Source organism: Schistocerca serialis, chromosome 4, assembly GCF_023864345.2.
Source record: "Schistocerca serialis cubense isolate TAMUIC-IGC-003099 chromosome 4, iqSchSeri2.2, whole genome shotgun sequence".
Taxonomy (NCBI): Eukaryota; Metazoa; Arthropoda; class Insecta; order Orthoptera; family Acrididae; genus Schistocerca; species Schistocerca serialis.
The window spans coordinates 251,052,336-251,074,204 of record NC_064641.1 but is presented as its reverse complement, the minus strand read 5'-3'; the positions used below and the strand labels follow the sequence as shown (position 1 = coordinate 251,074,204).

General features: G+C 38.5%; 1 protein-coding gene across 1 annotated transcript in view; it reads right to left on the bottom strand.

Moving 5' to 3' along the window:
- Window positions 1–256: 256 nt before the first annotated feature.
- The window catches only part of LOC126473839 (uncharacterized), a 189,643-nt gene continuing 168,030 nt past the window's right edge, over window positions 257–21,869 (bottom strand). The window contains exon 5 of the mRNA XM_050101166.1: window positions 257–2,612. Coding sequence (XP_049957123.1) covers window positions 2,069–2,612 — 544 coding nt within the window. The 3' untranslated portion in view covers window positions 257–2,068. The remainder of the gene's footprint in view (window positions 2,613–21,869) is intronic.

The following is a 21,869-nucleotide window of genomic DNA, read 5'->3' as shown; positions in this document are numbered from 1 at the left end:
GAAGCAAAGTTTCGTGATGTATCATATAAATTCAGTGTTATATTACCATTAATGGAAGTGTACAAGAAGTACATGTGTGCAAGCAAGCATTTATGTCATTACATGGAATAAAGAAGGGCAAGGTAGATCATTTACTGAAGAAACTTAAATCTGGAGACCAACCTCTATGAGACAGCCGAGGGAAACACAGATCCCACCCACAGGCTTTGAAAAATGAAACATACGCAATAAGAGGGCACATTAAATCATTTAAAGGTCACAACAGCCACTACAGTTTGACAAAGTCAGAAAAAATTTACCTACCAGAGTCTTTGAATATTAAAAAAAATGTTACATATGTTCAAGGAGGAGTTTCAGGATCAGAACATGTCATATGAAACATACCACACTATATTCAACTCAGATTTCAATATAAGTTTTGGATATCCACGATCATCTGTTGAAAATAAAGTAAGGCTCCATTCCGAACTTTGATCCAATGAAATAGCCCATGAATTGCGTCTCAGAAAACAAAAAGTGTTCTATGACAGGAAAAAAGGGCAAAGATGGAATGTCAAAAAAATTCATCAAAGGTTGCAATTACGATGGACTATAGCAAAAACTTTCCTTGTCCAAATATAAAGACAAATGAAGTTTATTATAAATGACAGCTTTTTGTATTTATATTCAATGTTCATGTTTTGGCAACAGGGGACAGCTATTTTTACATGCATCCAGAGAGCAAAGGCCGAAAAGGAGCAGACGAAGTTTCATTGTTCCTTTATCATTTTGTGTACAATTTTCTAACTCCAGAAGTCGGACATCTGGGGATCTTCTGTGACTCCTGTGGAGGGCAAAACAAGAATGCCACTGTGTTCAGATTCCTTCACCATCTGGTCCATACAGAAAAACGATTGGACTATGTAAAGATGACATTCCTCATAAGAGGTCATTTGTACCTTGAATGTGATAAAAATATTGATATGATAGACCAAACTCAGGAATGTCAAATTCCAAAGGACTGGTGTCAGGTTTTTCAGAATTCACACACACATGCTTTGCCTTTTGTCATCATTGATGTTGAGGAGCAACCAGAGATAATCAAATGCTGGACAGAGCATCTGGATAATACAATATACAAGAAGAAACTCCCTTTCCAGTCCAGGCCAATAAGAGAATTGGAAGTCACATGACACCATGCAGCACTGGTTCGGTATAGAGGAAGCTACAATGGAGCATATGAGCAAGCTTCATTACTTCTTCGTGGAAAGAAAGGGCAAGATTCCAGCCTGAAAGATGGCGAGTTCAGCCTACCCTCTGCTAAATATGAAGGTATAGTAATTCTTTTACAGCAGTATGATTTGAAAGTTTTATTTATTTATTGAAATAGTATTTTTTTTAGTATTAGGCATACAGCTATTTAAATTAAGAGATTCTGATTTTTTTGCAGGTGATCTTAAAATATCTGCTGAGAAATACAGAGATTTTCAAGACTTGAAAAGATTTTGCCATAGTGAAGTGCAAGTGTATTTTGATCATCTTTGGCATTAACCCACCATCGAAAAAGCACAGGACCTTTTATAGAAGATTATTAAATGATTATATGAGATAATTTGTTGTAACATGAATTTGAAATCTTGTAGTTACCTGCAATATGTTATGAACTTGTCATAATTTTCCTCTGTATGATTTGCCTTCATAATAAAAATGCATCATATTATTGTAAATCCTATTCAGATGTGTATAATTTCAGAACTGCTCTTTCTCTGAAAGATATATTGAGGTCTAAAACAAAAATGAAGAATATAACTTGAGAAAGTAAAATTTTATGAGTCTTGAAACTTTAAATTTCGTCTCCTGAAAAAAATAAGAATTGTGACTTATCAGGATTTTCCCCTGGACTCTTCATACGCTAAGTGAATAAATCAGTTACTGTTCTTCCATTTCCACACTTGGAGGTAGGGAATACCAAGGTATGATATACTTAGAAACATAAAAATATGATATGTGCATAACAGTTCAGTCAGTTTGGCACTATTACATTCAAGTAATTTATGCTGCTAAATGCTTCAAGATGTTCAGTTTTTTATCAAGATTTTGTGATTTTCTTTGGTGAGCAATGACCACTGGCTGACTGTAGACGTCTCCCTTTCCTGGAATGTGTAGTTTTACGTTTCTTTTTTTTCTTTTTGGCAGTATCAGCTTGGTGTGAAGGTCCAGGTTCTGTATCAGAGCCAGATTGCAAAGCTTGTTGTGTGAGCTGTATAGTGATATCTGAAGTTGGAATTTCTGTAAGTTTACGGTATCTTTTCCACTTGAGACTTGTGTGACCCCTGTTGTCTGCATCTGTTGACTGCACATTACGTTGTTGATGGGAAGCAGAAGTGACATTCCTAGATGTATCAAATGATATTCCACCAGTTCTTTGTAATGCAACCAACTTCTTTGAACAGGAACGAAGCAGCATGTCATGAGCTGAGAGATGACCACTCCAATGAGTATCGAGAGTCCCATGACAACTGCACGGTAGAGCTGTCCAGAGCTTCTGGCGCAGTGTTGTACCAAGTTTCACTTGCACCTCACTGGCAAGGTCACCTACTGTATTTTGCCAATAGCCTGGAGCAGCAGTTGCCCTGTAATTTAAGTACATAATTAATATAACTTTTTCTTATACATTAACATTCCCTATTTCACTTATTGAGTTTTTCAGATCCCATCAACAAAAAGAACTTTCAGGAATATGGAATGCACTATGGTATAATTAACAAAAGGGAAACAACTCTTAAAATATTAATCTGTGTTTGGTGTTAACAACAAAACACCACTTTATAGCTTATCACTTTACACTTATGTAAGGTAAATTTAGCCTAGTAAAGTAGAAGGATGGAATGTATTTCAAAGAAGCTGCTACTTCCTTGGCAGTGTGGCCTCAGTTGCCTGAGACTGCAGTCGGGTGTGTGAGTTGTGTTCCTGTGTGTGTGTGTGTGTGTGTGTGTGTGTGTGTGTGTGTGTGTGAGGTCCAATTTTGACGAAGGCCTTACTGGCCGAAAGCTATATTTGTGACAGTCTGTTTTTGTTGTGTGTATCTGTGACTCAGCATATCCGCTATATGGCAAATAGCAACTTTCCTTTTCACAATATTGTTACATTTCATCCTGGATTTTCCATTATTTGATTTCTGCTACTTCCTTAGTTATATTCAACAGCTGCAGCATATTGTCTACTGGTTAATGTAATACACTGCCAGACAAAAGAAGTGAATCAATCAGAAGGGGAGTAGAAAATGAAATGAAACTTGGCAGTTTGAGAAGATATGTGATGTTATTTCAATGATTGAATTATTGAGTTAAATTTGCAAAGAACTTGGCAGTGTCAGCACACTTATCAGTATGATGCTGCGCCCCCTCTAGCCTAGAGGCATGCATTAATTTAGGTGGGAAGGACATCATAAAGCTATTGTATCCACTGCTGATGCAAGCTGGCCTACGAGCTGTTGTAACTGGTTCTTGATATACTGGTTACTGGCACTTGGATGGAGTTGTTGCCCCACCTGGTCCCACACATATTCTACAGGGGAGAGATATGGGGATCTTGCTGATGACAGGCATAGCTCAACAACATGCAAAGAGATCACAGACATATGTGCCATACATGGATAAGCATTGTCCTGTTGAAAAATGACACCATGAAAAACGTCACATGAGAGGTATCGTATGAGGACACTGGATGTCTGTGATGTACCATTGTACCACCAACCATAACCTGAACTCTTATCCAATGGCTCACCTCACCATGAAGCCAACAGTAACACTGGTGTGCCTCTCCAAAAATCAGAGGAATGAGACCTCTCCTCAGCTCACCATTGTAATCACCGATGGTCATGGGGGGTAGTGCAGAAATTTGATTCCTCACTGAACACAATCCAATGGCATTCATCAAGAGTCCACACTTTCGGCTCACAGAGCCACTCCAAGTGCAGCCTTTTGCCTTGTGATATTAATAGCAGCCTACACGTGATGCTAATTCCCTAGTCAAACTGTTACTAGCTAATTTCTAACCAATGGAGCAGGATGACAGAATACTGCAGGGACTTCATGACTTGCTCTCAGATGGAAGGCACATATGCGAAGCTTTATGATATGTTTGGTGTGCAATGTGGTGCTCCTCCCTAGTGATGGTCAGATGCAGTTGACTGGAACCCTGATGACAAGTATGTCTGCCCTCATGTTCCCATGCTGTCCTACGTTGGGCCACTGTCACATCCAAATGCCCCATGAATTTGAATGACTTGACCAGCCTGTCAAATGGAGACCCACAACAATAAACCTTTCAAACTCACTCAGCTGCTGACTACACTGTCTCACATGAATATGCATAGTCTATCTCTCCTCCACAGTCATAACTCAACATTTGATGCTGTTCGTGCCCCATATATTCACTACAAGACCTAGTAACAATACGAAACATGAACAACAGCACTGTGCTCTGCTGGTCATTCTACCTGTTACAGAGAATAGCAACTCTAATCATTTACATATGCAGTGATTGTGTGTACATGCTGACATCTGACCATGTCTTCTGGATGCCTCTGTTTTTTTGATCAGGCAATTTATTTAGTTTTCTTGCATATCCATTTATCAAAGAAAATAATTACCTACATCAGTAACAAAACAATTTTTTTTACAAAACAGTAATACTCTCTGATTAGAACTGTTATTTCACATTTGTCATGTGGCATTACAGCAATACCACAGTGGTTGTTCAGCAGCTCCAGGGAGTAGCCTGCCAACATGGGTAGTATGCATCAATGCTTGCTGCACCAGTGACAGTGAAATGGACTGCCCCAGCAGTGCCTGATGAGAGATTACAAGTGTAGTTCACATTACTTGAAAAATGCAACTGAACAGACAATTAATGAAGTGACTGCTAGCTCTGACTGGAAGAAGCAAGTTCCAAGGTGTGAAGTGACAAATAACAAGTAATTTTAAACTAATTATATCTGTCATGAATAATTACAATGGATACTCCTACTTGTCATGTAGGTAACAGGAATTTTAAATCTTTGAATCTGGATAATCAGATTATTTGTAGTAATGAGATATGTTTTTAATTTTCTTTTGAATTGGTAGGAAATTCCCAACATCTTAGTTTATGTCAGATGAGAGCTTTTTGAATACCTTTTCAGCAGACTCCATAACCCCTAGACAAGGATGCAATGCCTACATAAAATTATTTTTATTTCATTTATGCTTGTTGCAGTAGAACTGATACTAATTTTTATCACATCAAACAAAAACCATTAAGGCTTAAGTTTTCAGTGAAATTCATGTAGGAATTGTTAATGAGGCCACTGCAAAGTGTGTATTTTATCATTTTACACAACATTCTTACTACAGTGCGATCCATGAACGATGGCAGTTCACGCATGTTGAGGCATGGACGGGGACTGAGTTGTTGGTGATTCCAAGTGACAGTTGTGGTACGCACATGGGTGTGATTTCTACTTGAAGAGAGCATATGTCCTGCAAATTATGTCTCTCGCTTGCTTATGCAGAATTTATCACTTACCACCACTGTCAGCGATGACAGCTTGCAACAAATGGAATAGAAATTCACTAAACAATTTGCTGCAATCATGTTTAATGCTCACATTAGCTATGGTATTCACAGCAGAGTGCTCAAAACGCTTCTGAATGTTCATTGGCTGTTGAAGAATGCATGACGCAGATGCAAAGAACAAGTCTAACTCAACAGCCATTGTTCGTGACTCCAACTATAATTGCTTCTTTTTTGGATTTATTCATTCATTTATTCACACATCATCTCTCATTAACCAATCATGGAGCAGATCATTCAAGGATGTGAAGTGAGTCATACTGTACATAAATTAGCAGAAGCAACCACTATACGATACTTCTGTAAAGTATTCTAACAACCATTTAAGACTAATTTTAATTTACTCATGTTCATAATTCTGGAAATTATTTCTAGATTACTTTTTATAAGCAGAAAAGCAGCCACTCCTCATTCTCTTACACTACTCAGACACTGCTTTCCTCTGTTACTTCATACTAAGAATTTAAGTAACTTTACTTATTTCAGAGACAGCTATAGCTGTCTTTGTAACATAAAAGTTAAAAAAATATTTAAATGGAATTTACATCTCTGAGTCCAAATATGCTGATCAATTATAGAAGAAGTGCCTATTAAGGCGCTCTTTTGCTATGTTTTTGGACATCTGGGGATTTCTACTGTCTGATGTCTACCAGAAATCTATTATGGACTTGTACACCAAATTGAACTCATCTTTTTGATTAACATATCCACATGCTGGAGCTACGTCTATTTGTTATCCATCTTGATGCCTAGAAATTTTACACTTGGGGTTTTACTTAGCTTGCAGGGTGAGAAGCCATGATGGCACTTGAAAGAGGTGAGAATGGTGACAAAAATTTGAAAAAGGTGATGAAATGGTGATATAATATTTTAAAAAGGTGGTTTGAAGGTGACAAATTATTTCAGTAATCAAATATGGTGCAAACAAATTGTCTTAATTTGTTCCCTGCCAAAAAATACAGTTAACATGATGATAAATTTCTCTATTATAATTGCGGATAGAGTGTGGCCATTTTTTTCCTTCATACAGATTTATTAATACATGCAGGTTGTGGCACACCTCCTAGCTAGGGGCTCTCACCATCCTTGGTATCAGCTATTACTGTCGCCAAACAACCCACCTGAACCTGAGATCACATTATCAACTCAGGAAGATGTCACACTTTAGGGGCATTCATATAATCCACCAAAAATTAACTACCTGTAAGTAGCTGTTAAGCCCTGAAACAATTATCAGACTTGGACTAATCAAAAGAAAGCCTAGGGAAATTGTAACCACCACAACTGCTTAAAATCACCAGTCTCAGAAGTTATATAAAATCCAAGAAAGAAGAAGCTCTACTTTCATGTAAATATTTTGTCCATTCAGCTTAAATAATTAGTCTCACCTAAGCTTCTTCAGTCATTCCCAATTAATGGAACAAACACCTCAATGGTTCTAGCTACAAGTCAGAAACACATAAATATGTCACAAATCTTCAAATATTCTGAATCATTATAAGCAGTGGTTGCACCTGTCTCTGTGAAGTTGAATTAGATTCAATGTCATTCAGTTTTACAGAAGTCTAATTGTGGTGCCATGATCCTGCCTCTATATGACACAAGCAAGAACTGAATCCACAGTTCATTTCATTGACAGCATCAACAAGTTAGGTAGACTACTAATTCTGTAACATTTTTCAAATCCATTAATACATTAAAAATATCCCCAGACAGGATGCTTGTTGTCTTCTCAGCTATCTTTCTTCTTTTCAGTATTGTCGCTGAACTGTCACATGTGGTTAGATGGTGTAATCAAACTGGGGCAGTTATCACAAGCAAACCGTCACAAGGTAAATTGGTACGCTACTGGCCATTAAAATTGCTACACCAAGAAGAAATGCAGATGATAAGCACGTATTCATGGGACAAATATATTATACTAGAATTGACATGGGATTACATTTCCACGCAATGGTGCATAGATCCTGAGAAATCAGTACCCAGAACAATCACCTCTGGCCGTAATAATGGCCTTGATACGCCTGGGCATTGAGTCAGACAGAGCTTGGATGGCGTGTACAGGTACAGCTGCCCATGCAGCTTCAACACGATACCACAGTTCATCAAGAGTAGTGACTAGCGTATTGTGATGAACCAGTTGCTCGGCCACCATCGACCAGACATTTTCAATTGGTGAGAGATCTGGAGAATGTGCTCGCCAGGGCAGCAGTCTAACATTTTCTGTATCCAGAAAGGCCCGTACAGGACCTGCAACATGTGGTCGTGCATTATCCTGCTGAAATGGTGGGTTTCGCAGGGATTGAATGAAGGGTAGAGCCACGGGTAGTAACACATCTGAACTGTAACGTCCACTGTTCAAAGTACCGTCAATGTGAACAAGAGGTGACCGAGACGTGTAACGAAAGGCACCCCATACCATCACGCCGGGTGATACGCCAGTATGACGATGACGAATACATGCTTCCAATGTGCGTTCACCGCGATGTTGCCAAACACGGATGTGACCATCATGATGATGTAAACAGAACCTGGATTCATCCGAAAAAACGATGTTTCACCATTTGTGCATCCAGGTTCATCATTGAGTACACTATCACAGGCGCTCCTGTCTGTGATGCAGCGTCAAGGGTAACCGCAGCCATGGTCTCCGAGTTGATAGTCCATGCTGCTGCAAACATCATCAAACTGTTCGTGCAGATGGTTGTTGTCTTGCAAATGTCCCCATCTGTTGACTCAGGGATCGAGATGTGGCTGCACGATCTGTTATAGCCATGCAGATAAGATGCCTGTCATCTCGACTGCTAGTGATATGAGGCTGTTGGGATCCAGCACGGCGTTCTGTATTACCCTCCTGAACCCACCAATTCCATATTCTGCTAACAGTCATTGGATCTCGACCAATGTGAGCAGCAATGTCGCGATACAATAAACCGCAATCATGATAGGCTACAATCTGACCTTTATGGAAGTCGGAAATGTGATGGTACGCATTTCTCCTCCTTACACGAGGCATCACAATGACGTTTCACCAGGCAACGCCAGCAACTGCTGTTTGTGTATGAGAAATCGGATGGAAAATTTCCTCATGTCAGCACATTGTAGGTGTCGGCACCGGCGCCAACCTTGTGTGAATGCTCTGAAAAGCTAATCATTTGCATATCACAGCATCTTCTTCCTGTCGGTTCAATTTCGCGTCTGTAGCACATCATCTTCATGGTGTAGCAATTTTAATGGCCAGTAGTGTAATTCAGTATCAGTAATTTGATACCGGTAATCATAATTCACAAGAAAAATCTAGATCACATTTTTACAACTAATGACATTCTCCCTTCAGTACTGGAAAACGATCAATGAAATGGTTTTGGATTACTGATTCTTAGGGATCTTAGCAAGAAATGAAGTTATCATACTAGATTTTCTTTTTGCAAGATTTCTCCTAATGAGTTCCACCTCCTTTCCTTTCACTCTTTCATCTACTTTCATGATATATGCACCCTCAAGAATACCTTCGGCCAAATGCTTTCTCAGTTTAGCTGAAGCTTCAAAGTGATGTTCTTCTTGTGCCTCCTTAGACAACTGGCATATTTTTTTCCAGCACAGTTGCCTCATACTCAATTGATTTTTTCAAGTTATTCATCATATTAATTTCCTACTGAAGATGCCTTTGGTTTTTTTCCGCTTTTTGCTTTTCTTCTACTTCAAGTTTTCTTTTTCCTCTCACATTCTTCCTGATAAGCAGTGTAATTGGTATGTGCTTGCTGTCCATACCTAATGAGCCATGAGTCAATGAGCACATAGTGAAAATGAGGGTGTTGTTCCAAAGCATGCAACACATTCAAAGTACTGTTTAAAAATCTTTCATTCATCGCTGCCTCGTCTTCCCCTAATGTGGGCTCAAAATGAAATATTTTCTCGCTATGTCCACATTTCTGTTGGACAAAGTGAGACAGGTCTCAAAATGTTTTGAAGCGTTTGGGTACTTTAACTCTATGAATTTCAAGTCTCTTTTTGACATGTGCTATTGCCAGTAATTGTCAATGTTTTTGATATGTGAAGCTGAGTTATACTTTTAAAACTGTAGAACTTTCCACTTGTCTAATAAGTAGTCTTGCTGGATGCCAAACAGTGTCATTTTTGCAACCTTTAACATGTCACTGTTGCTTCTACTCTTTATTCTTTCTTTGGGGCCTAAAAGACGAAATCTTTTCAGTGGGGCACTTGACAACCATGTCTTTTCCATCACATGTTTACAAACTGTGATGTAATGTTTTTGGGCATTCTTTAGAAACCATAATTCATCACATTCTTCTAGTTTACTAAGCTCTTCAGCTACTTGCCTATTAACATTAGTTGTTCAAAAGACATACATTACCCAATGTAAAGAGTTCATTATGAAGAACTTCAGAAATACTCTCAAATTTTCTCAAAGCGGAACCTTCAAAATATGAACCAAGAATATTTGGAGTATGCTTTTCCATAATTCAACTTATGAATCAAACTTGTTTGGCTTTAGAAACATTGTATGAACTTATTGAATAGTCCAGCCAATGAAATTTTGAATAGAAATTCTGCTTTCATTGCTAGTTTTTTAAAGCATTCAAAATGACATTATAGGCTTTGAACTGAACAGTAGCAGAAAACTTTATTCGAGGTGTATACTTCCAAAAGTAATATTGTATACCATCTCACTGTTCCAAAATCCTGGTGGCTTGAAAGTCGTAATGTAAGCCACCTTGTGGTTGCATCCCTTGGAAACGTGTGATGTGGAATGTCAAACTTAGACTGAATTCCTTCAAATTCTTCCCAGTGAAAAGGCCAACTGCCAAAACAACACTTAATATTGACCAGAAAATTTGGATGCTTCTTCACCAATACACTCCAAAGCTTTTACATATGCATTATACACATATGATTGTTGCCAAGTTCTGATGTTGATAAGTTGTCTACCTAGTGTCTCCTGGACATCACTAGCTGAGAACATAAACACTTGTTTATTGATGATAGGTCCAACTGATCCCAGCAACAGGCACTTATTTTAGGGACAAGTTGGCTTCATAAAGCACTTTGCATAATTTTTGATGTAATGTTTCACCACCTGCTTTGAAGATAAAGAAAGTTCTTAGACAATGTGTTGTATTGCAACACTTACTCTCTGACCAAAAGTAATGGTTTTATCTTTAACACTGGTAGTTTCATTAAAACTTAATTTTCAATAAGATCAATGTACTTCTTCTAACATGTTCCCAGAAATATGGTGTCAGTCCACTAGTTATTAGGTGTCTCATTTTATTCAACAAATGTGAAAAAGGTTCAGAAACACTATCAGGGAACTTCATTTTAAAAATGTTACAAATATCATTTGACAAATCCACAGAGTAATTGGAAATCCCTGGTTTCATTGTCCAAATCAATCCTACAGTGATGACACTATCCTTGGTCCCTAACTTCCATATTGTTGGCACATGAACCAAAATAGAAGGTTGTTTCTGATATGCAAGTTCTGTAAGTAACTGATGTGGTCCACATTTAACTTTAAATTACACTTATGTTTTGTTGAGAGTGAGTTGTTAAAAACTGTCTGAAAATTAATAGCGCAAGAACACACACTGCAGAGTAGTTCACTTTCACTAACTTTTTTCCTCCATGCAGAGACTTTACTTTTCAATCTGTATATCTTTTCTAACCATTCACTACGGAATTTGCATTTTACCATCTCAAGGTTTATTTCTGAAACTGAACAAAGTACCACAGCAGTAGTTTCACTACTGCAGCAAAATAAAAATCTGGGACAAAAATAGTTGTAATAGAGCAATATTTGACACCGTTAACATCTGTGCAAAATATGCAAAACACTAAAATACAAAAATAAAAAAGGAACAATATTTCAGAAGCTCCTTGTGTTAGATTATTATAACTACCTTCATCATTAGAGTATCCCAAAAAGTTAAATGAATGAACATGGATGCAGAAACTTGGAAAAAAAGTAAATAGCTTATTTTCTTCCATAAAGAGCAAAGAAGGTTGAAAAAGGTGACAAAAATTTAAGAAGGTGATTACGTTTAAAAAAATTTCATTGAAGATGGGAAAATTTCATTGAAGATGGGAGATGACTCCTCACCTTGAGCATGTGTCTACTGATCTCTATTTATATAAATCATTTTTATGGTCCCATACCACAATCAGGAAAAACAAAACCCTTATAAGGACACTTTGTTGTCTGTCTGTCTTTCTGCCCAATTGTTAAAAACTTTTTTTCCACACAAATGGGGAAAAGAATCACATTGAAATTTATGTCACACACTGAGATCTACATCCCTGGGCAGAGTAAAAAACTGAAGCTTCTAAGCCACTGTAACCAAAAGATATGGCCATTTATGTCACATGTTTTGATACTTGCAAACTCACTTATCAAAAGCTATAGCATACTTTCTACTGGCCTAGAATAACAAACTTTGGTAATAAGGAAGCTGTCACAGTACAGATAAAGGGAAAAATCCAAAAATAGCTAATTTATGATTATCTCACATGAAGAAAAATTTTGTCATTTGTTATATGATTGTCTGTCCATCTCTCTGTCAAGATCCCTTTTTCTCAGGAGTGGGTAGACATATATAGTCAAAATTTATGTACATGCTAAGACCTATGGTCCCTTGGTGGCAAAATAAATGTAAATTTCTAAGTCATTTCAATCAAGTCCACTGATGTCACATATTTAGATACTTGCAGACTCACTCAACAAAACCTACAGGATACTTCTTGTTGGGCTAGAATAATGAAATTTGGAAAGAAAGAAGTTTTCACAGTACAGGTAAATAAAGCCTGCCTGTTCAGCCGTATGGTGTAACACACTGCTTTCCGGGCGGGAAGGCATGCCGGTCCCCAGCACGAATCTGCTTGACAGATTAGTGTCGAGGTCTGGTGTGCCGGCTAGTCTATGGATGGTTTTTAAGGTGGTTTTCCACCTGCCTCGGTGAAAGCGGGCTGGTTCCCCTTATTCCACCTCAGTTACACTATGTCAGCAATTTCTGTGCAAACACTTTCTCCATGTACGCGTACACCATCATTACTCGACCACGCAAACATTGGGGTTACACTTGTCTGGTGTGAGACGTTCCCGAGGGATGGGGGTGGGGTCACTGGGCTGGGCGGGCCAAACAATACAGGTAAACAAAAAAATCTGAAAATCATTAATTTGTAATTATCTGATATGAAAAGGCAGTCATTTGTTATGTCCCTGTGTTAAGATCCTTCCTTCTCAGGAACTGATTAGCATGTCATGCTGATATTTAAATCACATAATAAGGGGTATGGTCCCTTGGTGGTGTATAACAGTTAAGCGTTTAAGTCAATGTAATCAAAAGATGCTGCCATTAATGTCACATATTTTGATATTCATAAATGCACTCATCATAACCTATAAGGTACCTCCTGTTGACCTTTAATCAGGAATGTTGACAACATGCAAGGTCTTACATGATAAGTAAAGGAAAAGAATTTGAAAATTGTTAATATGTTATTTTATCACAGGAAAAAGTACTTTTCCTTGTCATTGATTATTGTCTGTTTCTATCTCAATGCAGTAAAGAATATAACCATTTATGTTACATATTTTGATACCTTACCAGTATCAGTCCCCTATGAACCATGGACCTTGCTGTTGGTGGAGAGGCTTGTGTGCCTCAGCGATACAGATAGCCGTACTGTAGGTGCAACCACAACCACATCTGTTGAGAGGCCAGAAAAATGTGGTTCCTGAAGAGAGGCAGCAGCTTTTTCAGTAGTTGCAGGGGCAACAGTCTGGATGATTGACTGATCTGGACTAGTAACATTAACCAAAATGGCCTTGCTGTGCTGGTATTGCAAACGGCTGAAAGCAAGGGGAAACTACAGCTGTAATTTTTCCCGAGGGCATGCAGCTTTACTGTATGGTTAAATGATGATGGCGTCCTCTTGGGTAAAATATTCTGGAGGTAAAATAGTCACTCATTCGGATCTCTGGGCGGGGACTATTCATGAAGACATCGTTATCAGAAGACAGAAAACTGGCATTCTACGGATCGGAGTGTGGAATGTCAGATCACTTAATTGGGCAGGTAGGTCAGAAAATTTAAAAACGGAAATGGATAGGTTAAAGTTAGATACAATGGGAATTAGTAAAGTTCAGTGACAGGAGGAACAAGGGTTCTGGTCAGGTGAATACAGGATTATAAATACAATAGCAAATAGGGGTAATGCACAAATAGGTTTAATAATAAATAATAATTAAAAAAAAGGAGTGCGGGTAAGCTGCTATGAACAGCATACTGGACGCATTATTGTAGCCAAGATAGACACGAAGCCCACACCTACCACAGTAGTACATTTTTATATGCCAACTAGGTCATTTGTTATTGTCTGTTTCTACCTCAATGCAGTAAAAAGATATACCCATTTATGTCACATATTTTGATTTCTTACCAGTATTAATCTGCCCATGAACCATAGACCTTGCCGTTGGTGGGGAGGCTTGCATGCCACAGCAAAAACAGATAGCCATACCGTAGGTGCAACCACAACAGAGGGGTATCTGTTGAGAGGCCAGACAAACATGTGGTTCCTGAAGAGGGGCAGCAGCCTTTTCAGTAGTTGCAGGGGCAACAGTCTGGATGATTGACTGATCTGGCCTTGTAACATTAACCAAAACAGCCTTGCTGTGCTGGTACTGCAAATGGCTGAAAGCAAGGGGAAACTACAGCTGTCATTTTTCCCGAGGGCATGTAGCTTTACTGTTTGATTAAATGATGATGGCGTCCTCTTGGGTAAAATACTCTGTAGGTAAAATAGTCCCCCATTCAGATCTCCGGGCGGGGACTACTCAGGAGGACGTCATTATCAGGAGAAAGAAAACTGGTGTTCTATGGATCAGAGAATGGAATGTCAGATCCCTTAATCGGGCAGGCAGGTTAGAAAATTTAAAAAGGGAAATGGATAGGTTAAAATTCGATATAGTGGGAATTAGTGAAGTTTGGTGCCAGGAGGAACAAGACTTCTGGTCAGGTGAATACAGGATTATAAATACAAAATCAAGTAGGTGTAATGCAGGAGTCGGTTTAATAATCAATAAAAAAATAGGTATGTGGGTAAGCTACTATGGACAGCATAGTGAATGCATTATTGTAGCCACGATAGACATGAAGTCCACACCTACCACAGTAGAGCAAGTTTATATGCAAAATAGCTCCGCAGATTATGAAGAGATTAATGAACTGTATGATGAGATAAAAGAAGTTATTCAGATAGTGAAAGAGACGAAAATTTAGTAGTCATGGGGGACTGGAATTCAATAGTAGGAAAAAGCAAGAGATGGGAAAGTAGTAGGTGAATATGGAATGGGGGTAAGGAATGAAAGAGGAAGCCACCCGGTAGAATTCTGCACAGAGCATAACATAATCATAGCTAACACTTGGTTCAAGAATCATGAAAGAAGGTTGTAATGTGGAAGAGGCCTGGCAACACTGGAAGGTTTCAGGTAGATTATATAATGGTAAGACAGAGATTTAGGAACCAGGTTTTAAATTGTAAGACATTTCCAGGAGCTGATGTGGACTCTGACCAAACTCTATTGGTTATGAACTGTAGATTAAAACTGAAGAAACTGCAAAAAGGTGAGAATTTAAGAAGATGGGACCTGGATAAACTGAAAGAACCAGACATTGTAGAGAGTTCCGGAAGGAGCATTAGGGAACGGTTGACAAGAACAGGGGAAAGAAATACAGTAGAAAATGAATGGATAGCTCTGAGGGATGAAGTAGTGAAGGCAGCAGAGGATTGAGTAGGTAAAAAGACGAGGGCTAGTAGAAATCCTTGGGTAACAGAAGAAACATTGAATTTAATTGATGAAAGGAGAAAATATAAAAATGCAGTAAATGAAACAAAAAGGAATACAAACGTCTCAAAAATGAGATCAACAGGAAGTGCAAAATGGCTAAGCAGGGATGGCCGGAGGATAAATGAAACGATGTAGAGGCATATACCACTAGGGGTAAAGAGAACCACTTGTATGAATATCAAGAGCTCAGATGGAAAACCAGTTCTATGCAAAGAAGGGAAAGCAGAGAAGTGGAAAGAGTATACAGAGGGTCTATACAAAAGAGATGTACTTGAGGACAATATTATGGAAATGGCAGAGGACGTAGTTGAAGATGAAATGGGAGATATGATGCTGAGTGAAGAGTTTGACAGACTACTGAAAGACCAAAGTCAAAACAAGGCTCCAGGAGTAGACAACATTCCATTAGAATTACTTATAGCCTTGAGAGAGCCAGCCGTGACAAAACTCTATCATCTGGTGGGCAAGATGTATGAGACAGGTGAATTATCCTCAGACGTCAAGAAGAATATAATAATTCCAGTCCCAAAGAAAGCAAGTGTTTACAGGTCTGAAAATTATCAAACTATCAGTTTAATAAGTCATGGTTGCAAAATACTAACACAAATTCTTTACAGACGAATGTAAAAACTAGTAGAAGCTGACCATGGGGAAGGTTCAGTTTTGATTCCATAGAAATGTTGGAACACGCAAGGCAATATTTACCCGACAATTTATCTTAGAAGATAGATTAAGAAAAGGCAAATTACATTTCTGGCATTTGTAGACTTAGAGAAAACTTTTCACAATTTTGAAGGTGTCAGGGGTCAAATACAGGGAGCGAAAGGCTATTTACAATTTGTACAGGAACCAGATGGCAGTTATAAGAGTCGAGGGGCATGAAAGGGAAGCAGTGGTTGGGAAGGGAGTGAGACAGCATTGTAGCCTATCCCTGATGTTATTCAATCTGTATATTGAGCAAGCAGTAAAGGAAACAAAAGAAAAAATTTGGAGTAGGAATTAAAGTCCATTGAGAAGAAATAAAAACTTAGAGGTTTGCCGATGACATTGTAATTCTGTCAGAGACAGAAAAGGATTTGGAAGAGCAGTTGAATGGAATGGACAGTGCCTTGAAAGGAGGATATAAGATGAACATCAACAAAAGCAAAATTAGGTTAATGGAATGTAGTCAAATTAAATCGGGTGATGCTGAGGGAATTAGATTAGGAAATGAGACACTTAAAGTAGTAGATGAGTTTTGCTATTTAGGGAGGAGAATAACTGATGATGGTCAAAGTAGAGAGGATATAAAATGCAGATTGGCAATGGCAAGGAAAGCCTTTCTGAAGAAGAGAAATTTCTTAATGCTGAATATAGATTTAAGTGTCAGGAAGTCGTTTCAGAAAGTATTTGTATGGAGTGTAGCCATGTGTGGAAGTGAAACATGGATAACAAATAGTTTAGACAAGAAGAGAATAGAAGTGTTCAAAATGTGGTGCTACAGAAGAATGCTGAAGATTAAATGGGTAGATCATGTAACTAATGAGGAGGTACTGAATAGAATTGGGGAGAAGAGGAATTTGTAGTACAACGTGGCTAGAAGATGGGATAGGATGGTAGGACATATTCTGAGGCATCAAGAGATCACCAATTTAGTATTGGAGGGCAGTGTGGAGAGTAAAAATCTTAGAGGGAGACCAAGAGGCGAATACACTAAGTGGATTCAGAAGGATGTAGGTTGCAGTAGGTACTTGGAGTTGAAGAATCTGGCACAGGATAGAGTAGCATGGAGAGCTGCATCAAACCAGTTTCTGGCCTGAGGACCACAACAACATCAACTAGTATCAATATTGATAGCAAATATAAATCATTGAAATTCTCATTCTTTGGGTGGATGAATCACCTATACAAATAATTAAGTATGTAAAGAACTCTCGGTATATGACTCCTCGTTGCACTTACCTGGATTATTATTTGTTTGGCATTGTGCAATATAAATAGTTAAGCAGTATGCTGTGGCCCAGTTGCTAGCCTGTTCCCTTATTTTCCTGGCTATGTCTGGTACAGAGATACAGGGCTGTTCATCAGTATATTGGTATGGTATCATCTTGTATAAAAGTTCCTGAAAATTCCTCCAAAGTCTTTCATAAATCATTTATGTAAATTGAGAACAGGAAGGCACCAAATGCTGAGCTTTATGAGACTACATATTTAATAATACTCCAGTGTCAACAGTACAGTACCTTGTTATACATAGTATAATTTTTTAATGTGTCTCTCTGTTTTCCATTTTTTTGATTGGTTCAACCCATGTGATAACGTTTTAGTTTTGCTAGTTTAACATCCCCTTCAGCAGCCATCAAGATGGATACAGTTGAACCAGTGTGGGTACTGTAGTAGAATAGTGCAGAATGCTGTTATGGAGGGCATTGAATTGTTTTGTGTTTTTGTCTCTACTCATCTCTGGGTGGTGTTTGGACCCTCTGTCCCACACGGATCAAAGAGCACATTCAGTTTCATTCTCCCTTTCAGGGTTAACTCCTTGGCTTTGCAGCCGATCCACTGTCAGCTAACAGTGAGTGATTTTCCACTGTGTTTTCACACCCTGTGCAGATACAAAAGTGGCAGCAACATTCTTATGCATGTAACTCTCTTCTTTCTCTCGTAGTACTACATTGTGGCCACCATGTGTGATGAAGCAAGCTGGGATCTCTTTACTCCCTCTCTTGTTTTCCTATCTGCCTCATTAAATTCATTTTATTTTCATTTTTGCCTAATTACCATTAACATAGATGAATGCAATCTGCATTTTCATGAGAGAGAAAGACTGGCCCTCAGTCTTAAGAAATATAGCACCAGGTCTAATTTTGTGTGTAGTTTTGTGCATGTAATTAATTTCCTAATTTATTTTGACTACTCCTAGTTAATATCTTTTATTATAGGGTGAAATCAGTAATTGTTTTGAGACTTAGATTCTATTGTTAACTTATGAACAAATATAAATTCTATAGCAATTATAAACATTTGGAAGAAGAACTACTAGGATTCTTGAAGTATTTACTTGGCTCCATTCGAAAACATATTAGCAAAGTCAGCCCTTATTTAATTCCAAAATAATTACCAGATTTGTCAAAAGTATTGTTTGCATAACTATATCTGTTAATTTCATTATCTAAACAAATAATTTGGCCTAACCTTTGTAGTAGAAGAAACTGTTAAAAAGAAGGAATTTTTCAATGTATTCAGTCAATTATTGTGGGGATATATAAAGGATAGATTTTTGGTCCTAAGACAGTCCACGGCCAATTTTAGAGGGAAATTATGTACCATTTCAAGTAACAACAATGCATCAACTTAAGAGTGCAATTAATGTAACACAAATAGGCCATGTGTTAAAACAAAGACAGGGTCTGTTCAATTTATTTGAGAAATAGTGTCTCATGTACCTTATTATTCTGCAAGAACTGTGAAGTGTGTGGTTAGGTATTTACTGCTAAATAAGTGTCGTGTGACTAGGGCCTCCCATCGGGTAGACTGTTCGTCAGGTGCAAGTCTTTCGATTTGACGCCACTTTGGCGACTTGCACTTCAATGTGGATGAAATGATGATGATTAGGACAACACAACACCCAGTCCCTGAGTGGAGAAAATCTCTGACCCAGCCAGGAATCGAACCTGGGCCCTTAGGATTGACATTCTGTTGTGCTGACCAGTCAGCTACTGGGGCGGACAGTATTTACTGCTCATAGATATTCAACAGCAAACTGCTGTAGCAGTATTCTGATGCTTGCCTGCAACCTATTAATGAGGCTTAACATTTACCAATAGTGAACTGGCCATATAACTATGTAATATTGAGGGGGGGTTGTGAACAGTAAAAGTAAAGAACTGCGAAACACACCTGTGCAACTGTCGGCTACATCATTTACAGTAGCCAGTGTTGAACTTCCACCCCCCATTTTCTAGACAGTATAACAATGCAGTAAATCGGCATTGAGGACTATCAACGATGAAATCAAGCAGGCGAACGTCACACATGGGCCCGGTATTTTAACAGTGCTAACAGTAACAGTTGCACCTCGAGGAGCAGCGACAAAGGTTGCAGCAAGAGCAAATGCAGGAACTGCTCCAATGGAATGCAGAACTGCTCCATACACATCTGTCAGGAACCTACAGAGCAGCCTTCTCTGCCACTGCCCCCTGACACTGACTTTAACAACTCTATGGAAAGATGGGAGAGTTGCCTGCACTGGTGTTTGCTGTGTTACTGGGTGAGGTGAATCATTGATACATTTGAGAAGGCTGTCTTGTTATTGTCCAGCAGTGTAGGATTGTGTTAGTATGGTAATTTGCTGGCAGTATGTGATTGGGACCATAAGATTTATTATACACATTAACAAGTTAAACACAATTACATGAACTCTTGTACAATAAAGTCCACAGAATAAAGAAAAAGAGCATCCACAGCAATGCGGAAGATATTTACACAAGCAAGGCACAGGTTCTAAAAAAAATGGTTCAAATGGCTCTGAGCACTATGGGACTTAACTACTGTTGTCATCAGTCCCCTAGAACTTAGAACTACTTAAACCTAACTAACCTAAGGACATCACACACATCCATGCCCGAGGCAGGATTCGAACCTGCAACTGTAGCGGTCACGCGGTTCCAGACTGAAGCGCCTAGAACCGCACGGCCACACAGGCTGGCTTCACAGGTTCTAAATTATAGATCCTTCTTGGGGTGTGATGGTATTTCACTGTCTAACCTTTGAAGCCATAGAGCCTCCTGACATGCTGAGTTTGGGACCATATATTCTGCCTCAGTTGTGGATACAATAAATGGATTACTAAAGGAATTAGAAAAAGTGCTCAAACTTGTAAATACCTAAACTCCATTAAAAAGGACAATAGTGATCCAGTGTTTTTGCACTACTACAAAAGGATCTACAGGAAAGTAATCAACACTGCAAAAAAAATCAACCAACAATAGGTTCATAAATTTAGCCAATAATAAAAGTAAAGCTACATGGGCTGTAGTGAAACAAGAAACAGGAACTGTGAAGCAGAGAAGTACAAGCACACAAATCAGGAACAAGGAAAACTTAAAAAGTAACCTGAAAGAATTAGCAAATTATGTGAATATCTGCTTTAGCAGCATTGCAATGAACTTACACAAAATTTTTCCTAAAGGTGCTAATCAACCAATACAGAAGCATACAGCAAACTCAATGGTATTGCTTCCAACTACTGAGGAGGAAGTATGCAATGTTGTAAGGCAATTAAAGAACAAAAACTCTGCAGGTTTAGATGAAATTCCAATGTGTTTGCTGAAAAAATGCATAAACGGTATAAAAGCTCCACTAACAGAAATCATAAATGAATCCTTCAAAACTGGTTGCTTCCCTGACTATCTGAAGTCATGCCAAAATTTTACCATTTCAAATGGTTCAAATGGCTCTGAGGACTATGCGACTTGACTTCTGAGGTCATCAGTTGCCTAGAACTTAGAACTAATTAAACCTAACTAACCTAAGGACACCGCACACATCCATGCCCGAGGCAGGATTCGAACTTGTGAACGTAGCGGTCGCTCGGTTCCACACTGTAGCGCCTAGAACCGCACGGCCACTCCGGCTGGCTTTACCAATTCGCAAGAAAGGTGATGTAGAAAATGTTAAGAACTACAGACCAATAGCCCTATTGTCATGCTTTTCCAAAGTAATAGAAACAATTGAAAAACAGGCTTATGAGCTATCTAAGTAAATTCAACCTCCTCTGCAATGACCAGCATGGTTTCAGGCCTGGTAGAGGTACGGAATCTGCAATAGCACAATTTACAAAAACAGTTTTAGAAGCACTAGGTGAGATCAGCTATGTGACTGGTCTTTCCTAGACCTGTCTAAGGCATTTGATACAGTTGACCACCAGAAGCTGTCGCATAAATTAGAGGCACTAGGAGTAGGGGAGTGGTTCTCAAATGGTTTCGTTCATATCTAGAAAACAGAGTACAGTCAGTAGAGATCACACATGTCTCCAGTGGATCAAAGTACATTGAGAAACATATATCTGATCCACAGTATATCAATATTGGTGTCCCTCAAGGAAGAGTACTAGGCCCTGTATTATTTCTTGTTTATATAAATGATTTCCCGCAACATTTCAGCCATGGAGAGAAGATATTTTTTGCAGATGACAGCAACATAGTAATCACCAGTAAGACACCAGCATAAATGTTGGAAAATTCTACTGAAGTGCTGTGGGATGTTCACAAATGGTCTCAGGAAAACATAGTAACTCTCAACGTAAAGAAAACAAATACAATATGCTTTAGAATGAACAGAAAACAGAGTCCCTTAAATTTAAAACTAGATAACATCTCCATAGATGATGTACATACAACATAATTCTTAGGGTTGCTCACTG